The 17,585-nt window shown below is 45.2% G+C and overlaps 1 protein-coding gene across 1 annotated transcript in view; it reads left to right on the top strand.

The window, feature by feature from the left end:
* Positions 1–601: 601 nt before the first annotated feature.
* Positions 602–17,585, top strand: part of slc38a8a (solute carrier family 38 member 8a) — a 69,004-nt gene continuing 52,020 nt past the window's right edge. The window contains exon 1 of the mRNA XM_080188151.1: positions 602–1,112. Coding sequence (XP_080044277.1) covers positions 921–1,112 — 192 coding nt within the window. The 5' untranslated portion in view covers positions 602–920. The remainder of the gene's footprint in view (positions 1,113–17,585) is intronic.

Below are 17,585 nucleotides of genomic sequence, written 5' to 3'. Positions count from 1 at the left end.
TAGTCATTTGACAGCACAGAACTCGGGTATTGATGAAAAAAGGTACATATCATCAATTTCTTTTCATCTTACACTCATCAGGGCAATTTGCGAGAATATCAAATGTAAATGGGAATAGCAATTTATACTTCATGGGAAGAGAGTGCTGATTGGTTGTCAAGTTATTGTTCACTTTACATTTGGTATTCTTGCAAATTGTTGCAATGAGTGCAAGATTAAAAGTTTTGACAAAGTGTGTCTTTTTCCAGCTACAGGCAGGTTAATTCATAACAAAAAGTTCAAGATCCCCTGCTTGCGCCTGGGCTGACCAAATCCCATCAAAGCCCAGTTTCCAGTCCCTGGAATTTCACAGATCAATGCCCAATTCACTCAAGCAGTGTTTTGTGCATTCTTCTGACTGAAGAATTAATGGTTCACCCACGCCTTCAGGAAGGAGAGTCTGAATAATTCTCATCTTTTAAAACAAGCTTGAGAAAGTGAACTTAAAGTGACAGAATTGGATGTTGGTATTACTAACTAATGATGTGTATAAATCCTATTAACTTCTCAGCCCATGTTAAACTGAAGAATTCCACAACTTTTCGCAAAGTAAAGTGCAGTGCTTTCTAAATTCCGGCAGGTGAGTTGACACCTCCAATCATCTCTTGCTTTAGTCCAGTCTCCATCACAGGGAAATTTGACACAAGGTCATGATGGCTCCTCCAACAAGCTCTGACTGGTGGGAGAGAACTTCTGCAACTAATTGATTGGCCAATGGACTGCCAATCCCAGCACTCAGAAACTAAAAAATTTTCTGCCAGACTGGAGGGTGAACCAGCTCCCAGCAAGAACTGGGCAGCAGGAGGAGAGTCCATTTATGACTGGACAAGTCAGACTGTGAACAGGTTAGGGAGTTCTGGAATAGTGCAGTGATTGGTCAGATGGAGGATCTGGCGAGAGAGAGTATTAATCTCCTGGCGGAGCCAAATGCTTTGTACACAAGAAGATCAAGTCTGTCCTCCTGTGGAGCGATATTCATCCTGTTAAAATCAGCCCTTGGTGCTGGACTCCTCAACTTCCCTTGGGCTTTTAACAGAGCAGGAGGAATACACTCAGCCATTGCAGTGGAGATGGTAAGTTTGAGCTCCATTTGTGTATTTTCAATTGGTGACAAAATAGATTTTTATTCTTTCTCCTTTGTTTCCAATGATATAGGGATCATGTTGCTAGGGAACCAACACTTCTAATCGCAATCACTGAAGTATTATATGAAATACTCCCAGGACAAATAAAGTATAGGGTTAGATATAGAATAAGTTCACTCTGCACTCTCCCCATCAAACACTTCCAGGACAGGTACAGCACAAGGTTAGATACAGAGTAAAGCTCTCTCTACACAGTCCCCATCAAACACTTTCAAGACAGATATAGCACAGGGTTAGATACAGACTAAACTCCTTCTACACTGTCCCCATCAAACACTCGCAGGAGAGGTATAGCATGGGGTTAGGCACAGGGTAAATCTCCCCCTAAAATGTCCCCACAAACACTCTCAGGGCAGGTACAGCACAGATTAAGATCAGGGATCCTCAAACTGCATACTTACTGTGGGCCAGCCATCAGTATTTGCAACAGCATCATTATCTCTTTACTCTGATAATGTATGTGTATTGTTTCAGTGTAGGATTGAGAACAGCTTCTGTGGAACTCACAAATTTATTTAACACTAGTAATGGTCAGATGGAAAAGATGTGGAGATGCTGGCATTGGATTGGGGTAAACAAAGTAAGAAGTCTCACAACATCAGATTAAATCCAACAAGTTTATTTGGTAGCAAACACCACTAACTTTCGGGGCTTTTCCCCTTTGTCAGGTGAGTAGGGAGTTCTGATCACAAATAGTGCATATAAAGGCATACAGTCAGTTTACAGAATACTGATTAGAATGCGAGCCTTTACAGCTATTCAAATCTTAAAGGTACAGACAATGTGAGTGGAGATAGCATTAAGCACAGATTAAAGAGATGTGTATTGTCTCCAGACAGGACAATAAATGAAATGTTGCAAGGCCAGGCAAGTCATTGAGGTTACAAATAGTGTGACATGAAGCCAAGATCCTGGTTGAGGCTGTCCTCATGTGTGCGGAACTTGGCTATCAGTTTTTGCTCAGTGACCCTGCGCTGCCGTATGTCATGAAGGCCACCTTGGAGAACACTTACCTAAAGATCAGAGGCTGAATACCTGTGACCGCTGAAATGTTCACCAACAAGAAGAGAACAGTTTTGCCTGATGATTGTCGAGCAGTGTTCATTCATCCGTTGTCGTAGCATCTGCACGGTCTCCCCAATGTATTATGCCTCAGGATATCCTTTCCTGCAGCATATCAGGTAGACAACATTGGCTGAGTTGTAAGAGTATGTACCATGTACCTGGTGGATGGTATTCTCATGTGACATGATGGCATCCGTGTCGATGATCCGGCATGTCTTGCAGAGCTTGCTGTGGCAGGGTTGTGTGGAGGTCGTGGTCACTGTTCTCCTGAAGGCTGGGTAGTTCTATGGAATAGTAATCTACTTTCTGAAATCTATCAAAGTTGACTCTGCCTCATTTAACAGGTCATTTTTCTTGTGCATTTCATCCAAGAATTCTAACAGAAAGTCAATATTTTCGTCATTATCTGACTGAAAGACACCTAGTTAAAAAAAAATTCTATTTTCTGATATGAATTGTAGTAGGACCAACACCAAGTTCATAATTTGCTCCCCACCACCGCCCCCCTCCCCTTCCCCATTCCACACCCCCGCCCCCAACAGTTGAGTAATTTTCACTGTGGCAATTACATATATTGTGGCTCTGACTCTAGGAACATTGACGCATATTTATATCCTGAAAATTTCCAATTCACACATGATCATATTTATCTGTGTAGGTTGTCTGTGTGTGGGTGTGTATGGATGTAGATGTGTGTGAGGGTAGGTGGGAGTGTGTCTGGGTGCATGTATTTTTGTGTGTTGAAGTGTACGTGTGGGGGGTGTTGTGTGTGTGTGTGCGAGTGTGTGTGCATGTACATGTATATGTGGGTGTGTATTTGAAGGGATGAATATAAGAAACCCAGAGAACCATGGGGTGACCAGAGGCATTCAGGATACAATATGATGGAAAAGAAAGGTTTTTAACAAGTATAAGGGGAACAAATCTGCGGAGGCATTAATGGAGTACAGAAAGTGCAGGATGGAGCTTAAGAAATCAATTAGGAGCGCAATGAGAATATGAGAAAGCTCTGGCTGGTAAAAGTAGGGAAAATCCTAAGATATTTTATAAGTATAATCAATGGAAAGAGGATAACCAAGGAAAGAGTAAGGCCCATTTGGGACCAAGGAGGAAATCTTTGGGTGAGGCAAAGGACACTAGTAAGGTATTAAACAAATATTTCACGTCGGTCTTCACCAATGAGAATGAAGGGGTAGTTATGGAACTTGGGGACATGGACTGTGAGGCTCTAGAGAAAATGATCATAGGGAGTGGCAAGGTATTAGAGGTATTGGTGAGCTTAAAAGTGGGCAAATTTCCAGGTCTGATGAACTGTGTCCCAGGCTATTGTGGGAGGCAAGGAAGAAATTGTAGGGGCTCTGACCCAAATTTTCCTCCCTGGCCACCAGGGAGGTATCAGAGGACAGGAAAATAACTAATGAGGTCCTACTATTTAAGAAATGTTGTTGAGACAAGCAAGAAACTACAGACCAGTGAGTCTCATGTCTATGATTGGGAAACTACTGGAGAAGATTCTGAAGGAGCGAATCCATCTCCATTTGGAGAAATGAGGTTTGATCAGGGATAGTCAGCATGGTTTTGTCAGAGGAAGGTCATGCCTAACAAATTTGATTGAATTTTTTGAGTATGTAACCAAGTGTGTGGATGAGGGTAGTGCGGTTGATGTAGTTTTCAGCAAAGTCTTTAATAAAGTCCCACATGGGAGATTCATTAAGAAGACTTATTAAGATTTATTAAGAAAAAAGAGATTTATTAAGAATTAAGCAGATGGGATACAGGGTGATTTGATAAGGTAGAATCATAATTGTCTTAGCAGTAGGAGATAGAGGGTAGTGACAGACTGCTAATTTAGTGACTAGAGGCCAATGACCATTGGCATACCACAGGGATATGTGCTGAGCATTTTGTTTGTCATTTATATAAATGACTACGTGGAGGTAGGATCAATAAGTTTGATGATGACACAAAGATTGGCCAAATGGTTAACAGTGAACTTGAGTGTCTTAGATTACAAGAAGGTGTAGATGAGGTGGTCAAATGAGCAGATAAATGGCAGATGGAATTTAACTGTGCAAAGTGTGAGATGACTTTAGGAGGAGTAATTGGAACTAGAAAGTAGGGGCAATAAGATTCAGAGAAAGAGTAGGCAGGCTGTCGTTACTAATCAAAGAGGGTCTGGTGAACTGAAGTGCATTTGTTTCAATGCGAGAAGTGTAACAGGTGAGATGAACTTAGTACTCGGATTAATACTTAGAACTATGATGTTGTTGCCATTACAGAGACTTGGTTAAGGGAAGGACAGGACTGGCAGCTTAACGTTTCAGGATACAGATGTTTCAGGCAGGATAGAGGGAGATGTAAAAGTGATGGGGGAGTTGTACTACCGGTAAAGGAGAATATCACAGCTGTACTGCAGGAAGGCACCTCAAAGGGCTCATATAGCGAGACAATATCTCTGCCCATCACACAAACCAGTTTCCCATCCATTGACTCTGTCTACACTTCCAACTGCCCTGGCAAAAGCAGCCAGCTTTATTAAAGATCCCATACACCCTGGACATTCCCTCTTCCACCTTCTTCCGTCAAAAGAACAAAGAAAATTACAGAACAGGAACAGGATCTTTGGCCCTCCAAGCCTGCACTGAACATACTGCCTGACTGAACTAAAACCCCCTATTCTTCTGGGGACCATATTCCTCTATTCCTATCTTATTCATGTATTTATCAAGATGTCCCTTAAAAGTCATTATCGTATCTACTGCCACTACCTCCCTTCGCAATGAGTTCCAGGCACCCACCAACTTCTGTGTAAAGGATCCGAAAAGGATACAAAAGTCTGAGTTCACGTACCAACCAACTCAAGAATAGCTTCTTCCCTGCCGCCATCGGACGTTTGAATGGACCTACCTTGCATTAAGTTGATCTTTCTCTACACGGTAACTATGACATTCTGCACTCTCTCCTTTCCTTCTCTACGAACAGTGTGCTTCGACTGTGTAGTGGGCAAGGAACAATACTCTTCACTATACTAATACGTAAGAAATATAAGGAACATAAGAAATAGGAGCAGGAGTAGGCCACCTAGCCCTTCGAGCCTGCCCCGCCATTCAATAAGATCATGGCTGATCTGAAGTGGATCAGTTCCACTTTCTGCTTTCTCCCCATAACCCTTAATTCCCTTGTCTATCAGAAATCTATTTACCCGTGACTAAAATATATTTAGCGAGGCAGCCTCCACCACTTCAACGGACAGAGAATTCCAGAGATTCACCACCCTTTGAGTGAAGAAGTTCCTCCTCAACTCTGATCTAAACTGCCGCCCCCTTATTTAGAGGATGTGCCCTCTAGTTCTGCTATCCTTTCTAAGCGGGAAGAATCTCTCTACCTCTACCCTATCTAGCCCCTTCATTATCTTGTAAGTCTCAATAAGATCCTCCCTCAGTCTTCTAAACTCTAACAAGTACAGACCCAGTCTATTCAATCTCTCTTCGTAGGCTAACCCCCTCATCTCCAGTATCAGCCTGGTGAACCTCCTCTGCACTCCCTCCAAGGCCAATATATCCTTTCGCAAATAAGGGGACCAAAACTGCACACAGTTCTCCAGTTGCGGCCTCACCAGTGCCCTGTACAGCTGCAGCAAGACCTCCCTGCTTTTATATTCTATCCCCCTCGCTATAAAGGCCAATATTCCATCCACATACGTATGATAATAAAACAAATCAAATCAATATGGGAAGAGCTCAGGAATAGGAAGGGTGTAGTCACAATGCTGACGGTTTACTATAGGTCTCTCAATAGTCAGTGGGAGGTAGAGGAACAGATATGATTTGATCTGATTAATTATTACGTGTATGAGTGGGGTTCTGTGTGTATCAGTGTGTGAACATGTGTGGTTTGGGTACAGATATGTGTGCAATGTGCAGGAGTTGGGTGTGTGTGTGTGTGTGTGGATATATTCTTGTTTGTGGAAGGAGGGATATCATAATTTCCAGATAGTCAGAAGCTTTTTCTCATGCTGGAAGAGACAATTACTAGGGGGCATAGATTTAAGGTGAGGGACATGGTTTAAAGGAGATGTACGAGGCAAGTTTTTTACACAGAGGTTGGTGGGTGCCTGGAACTCTCTGTCGGGGGAGATAGTGGAAGTAGATATGATAATGACTTTTAAGGGACGTCTTGACAAAAGCATGAATAAGATAGGAATAGAGGGATATGGCCCCCAGAAGAGTAGGGAGTTTTAGTTCAGTCAGGCAGTATGTTCAGTGTAGGCTTAGAGGGCCAAAGAGCCTGTTCCTATGCTGTAGTTTTCTTTGTTTTTTTGTTCTTTGAGTGTGTGTGGATATGGGTGAGAGTGTGTGTGTATGTGTGACATTGGTGTGGTTGTGTGTGTGAGTGCATGTATGTCTGAGGATGTGTGTTGGTGGGTGTGCATGTGTTAGTTTTTGTGTGTGCCTGTATGTTTGCACCTCCATGTGTGGGAGTGGGTGTGGTTCTTCGTATATGGGTGTGTATGTGGATGTGTGTGTGTAAATATGGGTGTGTATGTGTGTGTGTGTGTTTGTGTGCATGTGTGTGTGTATGTTTGGGTATGTATGTATTTGTGTGATTTTGTAGGATGATGTGTGGTGGGGTATGCAGCTGTACGTGTGTGTGTGTGTCTATGTGTCTGAGGGGAGTGAGTGTGTGCGGTCCGTGTAAGTGTGTGTGAGAGGAGGCAAGTGTGAGTGAGGGCTTGGGCTTGTATGTATGTGTGTGTGTGTGCGTGTGTGTGTGTGTGTCTTTTGGATGCTTTTGTGCTTGTGTGTGAGATTGGGCATGTTTATGTGGGGGTGTGAGTGGGGTTCTATGTGTATCAATGTGTGAATGTGTGTGGTTTGCTTACAGATGTGTGTGTCAACGTGCAGTGTGTGAAAGGGGTGTGTGTGGGTGTATTCCTGTTTGTGGAAGGCGGGATACCATCATTTCTTGGTCCAGTGATCAACTTTAGGCCTCAGGATCTTCCCAAGCAGAGGCTCAAATGTGCCAGTGTGAATGCTCTGTGGCAAGAATCTCCTTCCTCAATTGAGAGAACTATGGGGCATCCAAAGAGAGCAGTGGAAAGATTTCACTGGAACAATATTTTAATACCAGAAACCTTGAAGGATATTAAAGAACCCTCTAAGTCATAGAGTTAGGTCAGGGATTTGAGGCTGATAGTCCCATGTCCTTCTCCCGAAAGTGAGAGTTATTTACTTAGCTTAAGTATGAAGCTGCCTGTTCATTGGTAGCTCTCTGGTCAATGAGGGCTCATAGGTTTCTAAATGGGGCAACAATGCCCCCTAGTGTCAGCATCCTGTCTGTCACTCACTTTCCTAATTGGCCATGACAACTATATTTACATTTATTCAATATGAAAATGTCTCCAATCACCTGACTTCTTCAAATGAAACTGGGAATTGTGTCCATCACACTGCCAGGATGTTTCCATGGTTACTGCATTTCACTGTTTAAAGGGTCATCATGATGTGGAGATGCCAGCGTTGAACTGGGGTAAGCACGGTAAGGAGTCATACAACACCAAGTTAAAGCTCAATAGGTTTATTTGGCAGCGCAAGCTTTAGGAGTCTTATTCCTTCATCAGCTAGGTGAGCACTTGTGTTCACAAACAGGGCATAAACAGACACAAAGGGACAATCCTTGCAGGCTGGTCCATTTTAATCACTTTAGGTTCCACAAACTGTTTTCAACCATTTTCATATTGGATTCAGGCTGCTGCATATGTTGCTCCAGCAAAGACACCTTCTCATTCATTTCCTTACGCCCCTTCCTTCACATACTCCATGTCAACACCTCGCACCTTACATCTCCTCACTCCCTCTGCATCCCTTCACTCCCTCTGCATCCCCTGACTCCATTACACTTGCTCATGCCATATACACTTTTTCATTCCATCTCACTCCCCCACTCCATCTGCACTCTTCCCCCACCACAGTCTCTCACTCCATATCTAACTCTCTCACTCCCTCACTCCATATCTCACTCTCTCATTCTATCTGCACTCCCTCAATCCCTCTCAATTCCCTCACTCCACCTACATCATCTCACTCCATCTGCACTCTCTCGCTCCATCGGCCACTCACTAATCTGTTGATTGGACAGTTAATGAAGTGTATGGGACAGTTACGATAGTTGATTATACAGTCAGTAAAGTGTACGGGACATTGGGATAGTTGATTAGACGCAAGAACACAAAAAAACAAAAGAAATGGAAGGTGGAGTACTACATCAGGCCCTTCAATCCTACCCTGCCATTCAATACCATCATGGCTGATCTATGTTGGCCTCAACTCTTTTCCTGTACCATTTCCCCAGATCCCACTATTCCTCGAACTACCAAATATTTATTCACCTCCACTTTAAATGGTTCTATTGATCTAGCCTCCACTATCCTCTGCGCAGAGAATTCCAGGGATTCACTAGCCTCTGAGGGGAAATTTCTATGTACCTCAGTTATAAATGACCACCCCCCTGCCTCCCTTTTATCTCGGAACTATGTCCCCTTGTCCCCTTTTTCAAGACTCTCCCACGAGTGAAAACATCTCACCATCTACCCCCATAGGATCTTATGTGCTTGAATAAGGTCATCCCTCACCTTTTTAAACTGAAAGAAATACAGACCCGCTATTTAGTATCTCTTGATAGGACAGTCTCTCATCCCATGAATTAGATTGCTGAATCTCCTTTGGACTGCCATTTAAGGTAATGGGACCAAAACTGTATGCTGTATTCCAGGTGAGACCTCAGCAACGCCCTGCACAATTGCATCAAAACCTCCCTATTTCTAAACTTCAACTGCTTTGCCATAAAGGCTAAAATGCCATTTGCCTTCTTAACAATTTATTGGACCTGCTCTCCAGCTTTTTGTGATTAATGCATTGGAATATGCAATATGTACTTCACTTACTTGCAGTTTCTCTCTCCATTTAGAAAATAATCTGCCTTTTGATTTCTCCTCCCAGTTTGTTTGACAGTTGGGTAATTGATTAGACAGTAAATTGTTTGGTACTGTTGGGATTATTAATTAGACAGTTAGTAAAGTGTATGGGACAGTTGGGATTATTGACTAGACAGTTAGTAAACTGTGTGGGACAGTTGGGATTATTGATTAGACAGTTCGTGAAATGTATGGGACAGTTGGAATTACTAATTAGACAGTTAGTAAAGTGTATGGGACAGTTGGGATTATTGATTAGACAGTTAGTAAAGTGCATGGGAAAGTTGGGATTATTGATTAGACAGTAAAGAGTACGAGACGGTTGGAATTATTGATTAGACAGTTAGTAAAGTGTATGGGACAGTTGGGGTTATTGATTAGACAATTTGTAAAGTGTATGGGACAGTTGGGATTATTGATTAGACAGTTTGTAAAGTGTACGGGACAGTTGGGATTATTGTTTAGACAGTAAAGTGTACAGGACGGTTGGAATTATTGATTAGACAGTTGGTAAAGTGTATGGGACAGTTGGGATTATTGATTTGACAGTTAGTAAAGCCTTTGGGACAGTTGGGATTGTTGATTAGACAGTTAGTAAAGTGTATGGGACAGTTGGGATTATTGATTAGACAGTTAGTAAAGTGTATGGGACAGTTAGGATTATTGATTAGACAGTTAGTAAAGTGTATGGGACAGTTGGGATTATTGATTTGACAGTTAGTAAAGTGTATGGGACAGTTGGGATTATTGATTAGACAGTGAAGTGTATGGGACAGTTGGGATTATTGATTAGACAGTGAAGTGTATGGGACAGTTGGGATTATTGATTAGACAGTTAGTAAAGTAAATGGGACAGTTGGGATTATTGATTAGACAGTTAGTAAAGTGTATGGGACAGTTGGGATTGTTGATTAGACAGTTAGTAAAGTGTATGGGACAGTTGGGATTGTTGATTAGACAGTTAGTAAAGTGTATGGGACAGTTGGGATTATTGATTAAACAGTTAATAAAGTGTATGGGACAGTTAGGGTTATTGATTAGACAGTTAGTAAAGTATATGGGACAGTTGGGATTATTGATTAGACAGTTAGTAAAGTATATGGGACAGTTGGGATTATTGATTAGACAGTTAGTAAAGTGTACGGGACAGTTGGGATTATTGATTAGACAGTAAAGTGGATGGGACAGTTGGGATTATTGATTAGACAGTTAGTAAAGTGTATGGGACAGTTGGGATTATTGATTAGCCAGTAAAGTATATGGGACAGTTGGGATTATTGATTAGACAGTTAGTAAAGTGTATGGGACAGTTAGGACTATTGATTAAACAGTCAGTAAAGTGTATGGGACAGTGGGGATTATTGATTAGACAGTTGGTAAAGTGTATGGGACAGTTGGGATTATTGATTAGACAGTTAGTAAAGTGTATGGGACAGTTGGGATTATTGATTAGAACAATACAGCACAAGAACAGGACCTTCGGCCCCCCAAGCCTGCGCCGCTCATGCGCCCAACTAGACCATTCATTTGTTCATGTGACTATCTAGATAAACCTTAAATGATCCCAGCATGTCTGCCTCAACCACCTTGCTTGGCAGTGCATTCCAGGCCCCCACCACCCTCTGTGTAAAATACGTCCCCCTGACATCTGTGTTGAACCTTGCCTCCCCTCACCTTGAACTTATGACCCCTTGTGTTTGTCACCTCCAACCTGGGAAAAATCTTCCCACTGTTCACCCTATCTATGCCTTTCATAATTTTATACACCTCTATTAGGTCGCCCCTCATCCTCCATCTTTCCAGGGAGAACAACCCCAGTTAACCCAATCTCTCCTCATAGCAAAGACCCTCCATACCAGACATTACCCTGGTTCTCTGGTTTACTTGTCCACCACACCATTGCCTCCCCATGATATACAACATCTACTACACTCGCTTCATCAGCTGTCCTTGTTGTTTTTTGAAATAACGTGATCAGGTTAGTCAGGCATGATGTGCCTCTAACAAATCAATAATTACTGTTCTTTAATAACCCATTTATTCCTTTGAACATCTTTCTTCCTTTATCATCCAGTGCACTCTAGATTTGGATGCTCTCTCTTTCCTGCTTGAACATAAGAACATAAGAACATAAGAAATAGGAGCAGAAGTAGGCCATCTAGCCCTTCGAGCCTGCCCCGCCATTCAATAAGATCATGGCTGATCTGTCGTGGCTCAGTTCCACATTCCCGCCCTCTCCCCATAACCCTTAATCCCCTCTCTTATCAAAAACCCATCAACCCGCGTCTTAAAAATATTTAGCGAGGTAGCCTCCACCACTTCAACGGGCAGAGAATTCCAGAGATTCACCACCCTTTGAGTGAAGAAGTTCCTCCTCAACTCCGTTCTAAACCGCCTCCCCTTTATCTTGAGGCTGTGCCCCCTAGTCCTACTATCCTTTCTGAGCGGGAAGAGTCTCTCCACCTCTATCCTATCCATCCCATTCATCATCTTATACGTCTCAATGAGATCTCCCCTCATTCTTCTAAACTCTAACGAGTACAAGCCTAGTTTATTCAGCCTCTCCTCATAGCTCAACCCCCTCAACTCCGGTATCAGCCTAGTAAACCTCCTCTGCACTCCCTCCAAGGCCAAAATATCCTTGCGTAAGTACGGCGCCCAAAACTGCACACAGTACTCCAGCTGCGGCCTCACCAATGCCCTATACAGCTGCAGCAAGACCTCCCTACTTTTATATTCAATCCCCCTCGCTATGAAGGCCAGCATCCCATTCGCCTTCCTGACCACCTGCTGCACCTGTAAGCTGGGTTTTTGCGACTCATGCACAAGGACCGGGAATACAATTCATTATGAATAATCTCTGCCTTGTTTGTTCACTGTTTCCATAACCAGTCTTTGCTTCCAATCCAGCTGTGGTGTTCACCAAGTCCTCACAACCTCACATTCACTTTCTTTTCTCCATTCCCATCCCTCCTGAATATATTGTAACCTGGGTTGTTTGGTCCCCATTCTTATTTAGAGTCAGATCTCCACTTAGACAACGTACCATAATCCATGTGGAAATGCTTAACTGTAACCTTGCACTAAACACGTCTTAAGCTATGAGGAGAGGTTGAATAAACTAGGCTTGTACTCGTTAGAGTTTCGAAGAATGAGGGGAGATCTCATTGAGACATATAAGATGTTGAATGGGATGGATAGGATAGAGGTGGAGAGACTCTTCCCGCTCAGAAAGGACAGTAGGACTAGGGGGCACAGCCTCAAGATAAAGGGGGGGCGGTTTAGAACAGAGTTGAGGAGGAATTTCTTCACTCAAAGGGTGGTGAATCTCTGGAATTCTCTGCCCGTTGAGATGGTGGAGGCTGCCTCGCTAAATATTTTTAAGACGCGGGTTGATGGGTTTTTGATAAGCGAGGGGATTAAGGGTAATGGGGACAGGGCGGGAATGTGGAACTGAGCAGCGACAGATCAGCCATGATCTTACTGAATGGCGGGGCAGGCTTGAAGGGCCAGATGGCCTACTCCTGCTCCTATTTCTTAAGATCTTATGTTCTAACACCCCAGTTTACCAACAGTCTGACTGCTTTGCAGTTTTTCTCCATTTATTTTTGTACTTCCTACACACTATCTTTTATTCTGTTCTGTTTGTTACTCTTCCCTCCCTGCTACAGAATCATAATGTCCCTTGCCCAGCCAACTAAATTCCAACCTTCCCCACTCTCTTCATGAGGATATTTATCTCAGCATCATCTAGATGCAAATGACACATTTTGCACAGGCCAACCTGCCTCAGACTGCTCCCAATATCCGGTGATCAAAAGTTTTTCCTCCTGCATGAATTCTCCAGCCAGTTAGTGAGCCTCACTGATGTCTGAACAGGAACTTCAGGTTTCAAACGTGGTGCATCACTGGCCCCTAGTGTCAGCACATTGTCATGTTCTCAGTGTTATGGGGCCAGATTTTGCCAATTGGAGGCGAAGTGCCGGATCCGGATGTAAAATGGATCCGAGCTCGCAATCCCCGTTCCAGCGTCTCCATGCGCTTTCTGCTGGCTCCATGCTGTGGGGCGGGGCTTAGAACTGCCAGAACAAGCGGGGCTCTGAACTGCGTATGCAGACAAAACTAAAACAGCGCGCCCAGGCGTGAAAGACAAAACAGAGAGAGCTGGGGAAGCGGGGGTGGGGTGGTAAATGAGGATAGGATAAGCTGCGATTGGACCCCCCTGGGAGGCAGGACCCCCTGGCAAGCCCCCCCCCTCCCTGCGATCAGACCCCACTCCTGGTCAGAATTCCCGGGAGGCAGGTACTTCCCCCTGCCCCCCACCCATCCCTGCAATCAGACCCCCCCTGCCCCCACCCCGGGAGGCAGGCCCCCCCTCCAACTTCGGCAGAGCACACCCCCAACCTACTTGGATTGCTGCTGTCCCTCCACCATCCTTCTGACCTGCACTCTTTGATGTGGAGATGCTGGCATTGGACTGGGGTGAACACAGTAAGAAGTCTCACAACACTGGGTTAAAGTCCTGTTGGAGTCTAACCTGGTGTTGTGAGACTTCTACCTGCACTCGTTGGACATCCTGCAGCACCTTCCTGGCCCTCCACTGGCATCTGCTGGAGGAGGGGGGAGGGGGGGTGCGGGGGCGCAGGCTCCAATGGATCTCTGGTGGAGGATAGGGGTAGGATGAACTTGGGAGAATCTCCACTACCCCCTCCCCCCATGAACCAGAGAGCCATCTGAGCCCGGCCCCCCTCCTCCAGCAGACGCCAGTGGAGGGCCAGGAAGGTGCTGCAGGATGTCCAACGAGTGCAGGTAGAAGTCTCACAACACCAGGTTAGACTCCAACAGGACTTTAACCCAGTGTTGTGAGACTTCTTACTGTGTTCATCCCAGTCCAACGCCAACATCTCCACATCAAAGAGTGCAGGACAGAAGGATGGTGGAGGGATAGCAGCATTCCATAGGCTGGGGATGTGTTCTGCCGAGGTGGGGGGGGCTGCATCTGCCTTTGGGGTGGTGGGGGGGTGCAAGGCGTCTGACTTGGGGGGGGGGATAGTTCTGATCGCCATGGGGAGGGTGGAGGGAACTGCCTCTGTTGGGGGGAGGTGGGGGGGGGGGTGGTTGGTAGGGCTGCCTCCGGGGGGCTAGTTTGATCTCGGGGGGGGGGGATGCCTCCCAGGCGGGGTGGATCACAGCGGGGGGGGGGAGGTGAGGGGGGGTGCTCTGCTGAGGGGGGCCTGCCTCACAGGGGGTTCATATCGCGGGGGGCGGGGGTCTGCCTCCCAGAGGGTTCAGGTCGTAGTGGGGGTGCCGGCGGGGAGCAGGTTTGCTGGGGTGGTTAGCGGGGGGGTCTGCAAGGATGGGCTTCAGAAGTTCCCCTCCAGCATAGGAATCCGCTTCAGATTTTTACTCTGCAGGTTGGTAACTGTTATCGGACAACAAATTTTATGAAACTGGGCACACAAAATGGAATCAGACTAAAGTTACATTCAGAGCCTCTCCACTAAAAATCACAAAGTAACAGACATCAATCAGTAGGCAAGAGCATGCTTTTAGAATGCAAATGAGGGCTAGCACATAAGGGAAGCTGGACAGGATGGCACCAACAGGAACTAAATCTCCACCCCATCAAAATCAGCACCTTTAAAACAGTCAAACAACTCATGGAGACACCTAAAATTAGCATAGCTGAAGAAACATTCCTGGCCCCTCAAAACCTCTTTTGAGATCAATGACACACCTATGGTTCAAATCTTGGAGATTCTAGACTATTAAATAACCAATCAGACAAAACAATTAACACACACCTAAAACAATTTCCTCAACGCTTGGAAACATCGAGACAGGATGGCTAAGGTCGAATACTGTAAATAAAATATTAGCATTTGAATCGCATACTGCACTGAAGTTCAGGTATAACAATACCCTGCTGCGAGGGACGGGCTGAGCGCTTTCGGCACAGTCCAATTGTATGTCCTGACTGTGCTTCTCCGTCGACGTAAAGAAAATAAAGCTGTGCCGTTATTGAACTTCACCCTGAGTCCGTAGTGGTTGTTTCACCCACTCGCGCTAACAGTGACAGCGTGGATCTGAAACGGATCGGAAGACGATAAAATGGGATTTGGTGATACAGTTGGGTGCGCGGTTCATTAAGTCGATTTAAGTGCATGCTAATACATTTAAATCGTTGGACTGCCCGATTGGGGCACGGACCAGATCCGTGCCCAAATCAGGTGTTGGTAAGGGCACAATCTGCTCAGGATCGGGTGCAGATCGCATTACAGGCCTTACACCTGAATTTACTGCAATTTCTCGTCTGAATTTTTGGTAAAATCAGGCCCATGATGTTTACCTCTTATGAAAACTGGCACCAATCACCAAAGCTCTTCAAATGTAACCAAAAACTATGTCCATCCCACTGCCAAAATGTTTCCATGGTTACTATCCGCAGACCAAGTGGTCATGGGGTGCAAGTGCATAAGTCTTTGAAGGTGGCAGTGCAAGTAGAGAGTGTGGTGAAGAAAGCCTATGGTATGTTAGCCTTTATAGGAAGGGGTATAGAATATAAGAGCTGGAGTCTAATGTTGCAGTTGTACAGAACGTTGGTTAGGCTGCATTTGGAGTACTGCGTCCAGTTCTGGTCACCTTACTACCGGAAGGACGTGGAGACTCTGGAGAGAGTGCAGAGGAGGTTTACCAGGATGTTGCCTGGTATGGAAGGATTGGGGTATGAGGAAAGATTGAAGAAATTGGGGCTCTTTTCCCTTGAAAGACGCCGACTGAGGGGGGGATCTAATAGAGGTATATAAGATTATGAAGGGTATAGATAGAGTAAACAGAGGTAAGCTATTTCCTATGATAGAGACATGTAGGAAAAGGGGCCATGGACTTAAGGTGAGGGGGGAGAGGTACATCACAGATATTAGAGGGAGGTTTTTCACACAGAGGGTAGTGGGGGTATGGAATGCTCTGCTAAGTAAGGTGGTGGAGGCAAACACACTGGAGTCATTTAAGAGTAACTTAGACAGGCACATGACTGAGTTGGAGATGGGTGGATATAGGAGATTGTTTTAAATAAGGGTCATTAGCATTGGGGCGTCCCTGGTAATGTAAATTGGTACAGTATGATAATAATGTTTTTTCTCTTTTCATTCACAGGTTTTAAGTTGGTCCACCTCGTGTCCAACGAGGGGCATACACGCGATGGGTCGTACTGGGGCTGCTCTTGGTTGTTCAGGATTGGCCTAGTGCTTCATGTCGTTAGTGTGTGCCTAAACTGGACAAGATACTGGGCAAGGCGACAGCTCAGTGACTATCACTGATTGCTGTGCAGACACATGGGTTTGGGCCGGTGTCTGTGGGAGTTTGCGCATTCCCCCCGTGCTTGCGTGGGTTTTCTCCGGGTGCTCCGGTTTCCTCCCACATCCCAAAGATGTGCTGGTAGGCTGATTGGCAGGAATAAATTGTCCCTAAATCAGTTTCCCTCAATATGGATGGCCATAAAACATTAGACAGGGGTCGTGGGTGGAGAGGGGGACTGGTGGTGTTGAGATGGCGGCGCGGGCTCGTTGGGCTGAAGGGCCTGTTTCCCGGGCTGATTTTGTTCTTTGTCTTTGCTCTTTGTATGTGAACATATGGGAGTTATCCCCAGGAGTGCGGGAGTTATCCCTGGGAGTGTCAGAGGTTGTGGGAAATATCCCCAGGAGCATGGGAGTTATCTTTGGAAGAGTGGGAATTATCCCTGGAATGCAGGAATCATCCTTGGGAATGTGGCAGTTACCCCCATGAGTGTGGGAGTTACCCCCATAAGTACAGAAATTATATCCGGAAATGCAGGAGTTAGCTCCAGGTGCATAGGAGTTATCATTGGGAATATGGGGGTAATGTCTGGGGGCATCGAAGTTATCAGTGGGAGTGCATGAGTTGTCCCCAGGATTGCAATAATTAACCCTGAAAGTATGGGAGTTACTCCTGGGAGCGCAGGAATTATCATTGGGAGTGCATGAGTTATTATTGGGAGTGTGGGAGTTATTGTTGGGAGTCTGCACCAATCCCATCTGAGCCCTACTCCCCACATGTTTAGCCTGGCCTCCTGGTAGTGTTATCCCTGGGAATATGGGAGTTATCACTGGGAATTTGAAGGTTATCGTTATGAGTATAGTAGTTATCCCTGGGAGTGCAGCAGTTATCCCTGGGAGTCGGGGATTACCTCTGGGAGCATGAGCACTATCCCCGGAAGTGCTGGAGTTATCCCCGGGAGTGCTGGAATTATCCCTGGGAGTGCTGGAGTTATCTCTAGGAGTGCAGCAGTTGTCCCCGGGATTAAGGGAGGTATCACCAAGAATGGGGGAGTTATCCCCAGGAGT

This window comes from Carcharhinus amblyrhynchos, chromosome 4 (assembly GCF_965287045.1).
Source record: "Carcharhinus amblyrhynchos chromosome 4, sCarAmb.v2.hapA, whole genome shotgun sequence".
Classification (NCBI taxonomy): Eukaryota; Metazoa; Chordata; class Chondrichthyes; order Carcharhiniformes; family Carcharhinidae; genus Carcharhinus; species Carcharhinus amblyrhynchos.
The sequence above is the reverse complement of the archived record's forward strand: the minus strand, read 5'-3'. Positions and strand labels throughout refer to the sequence as shown.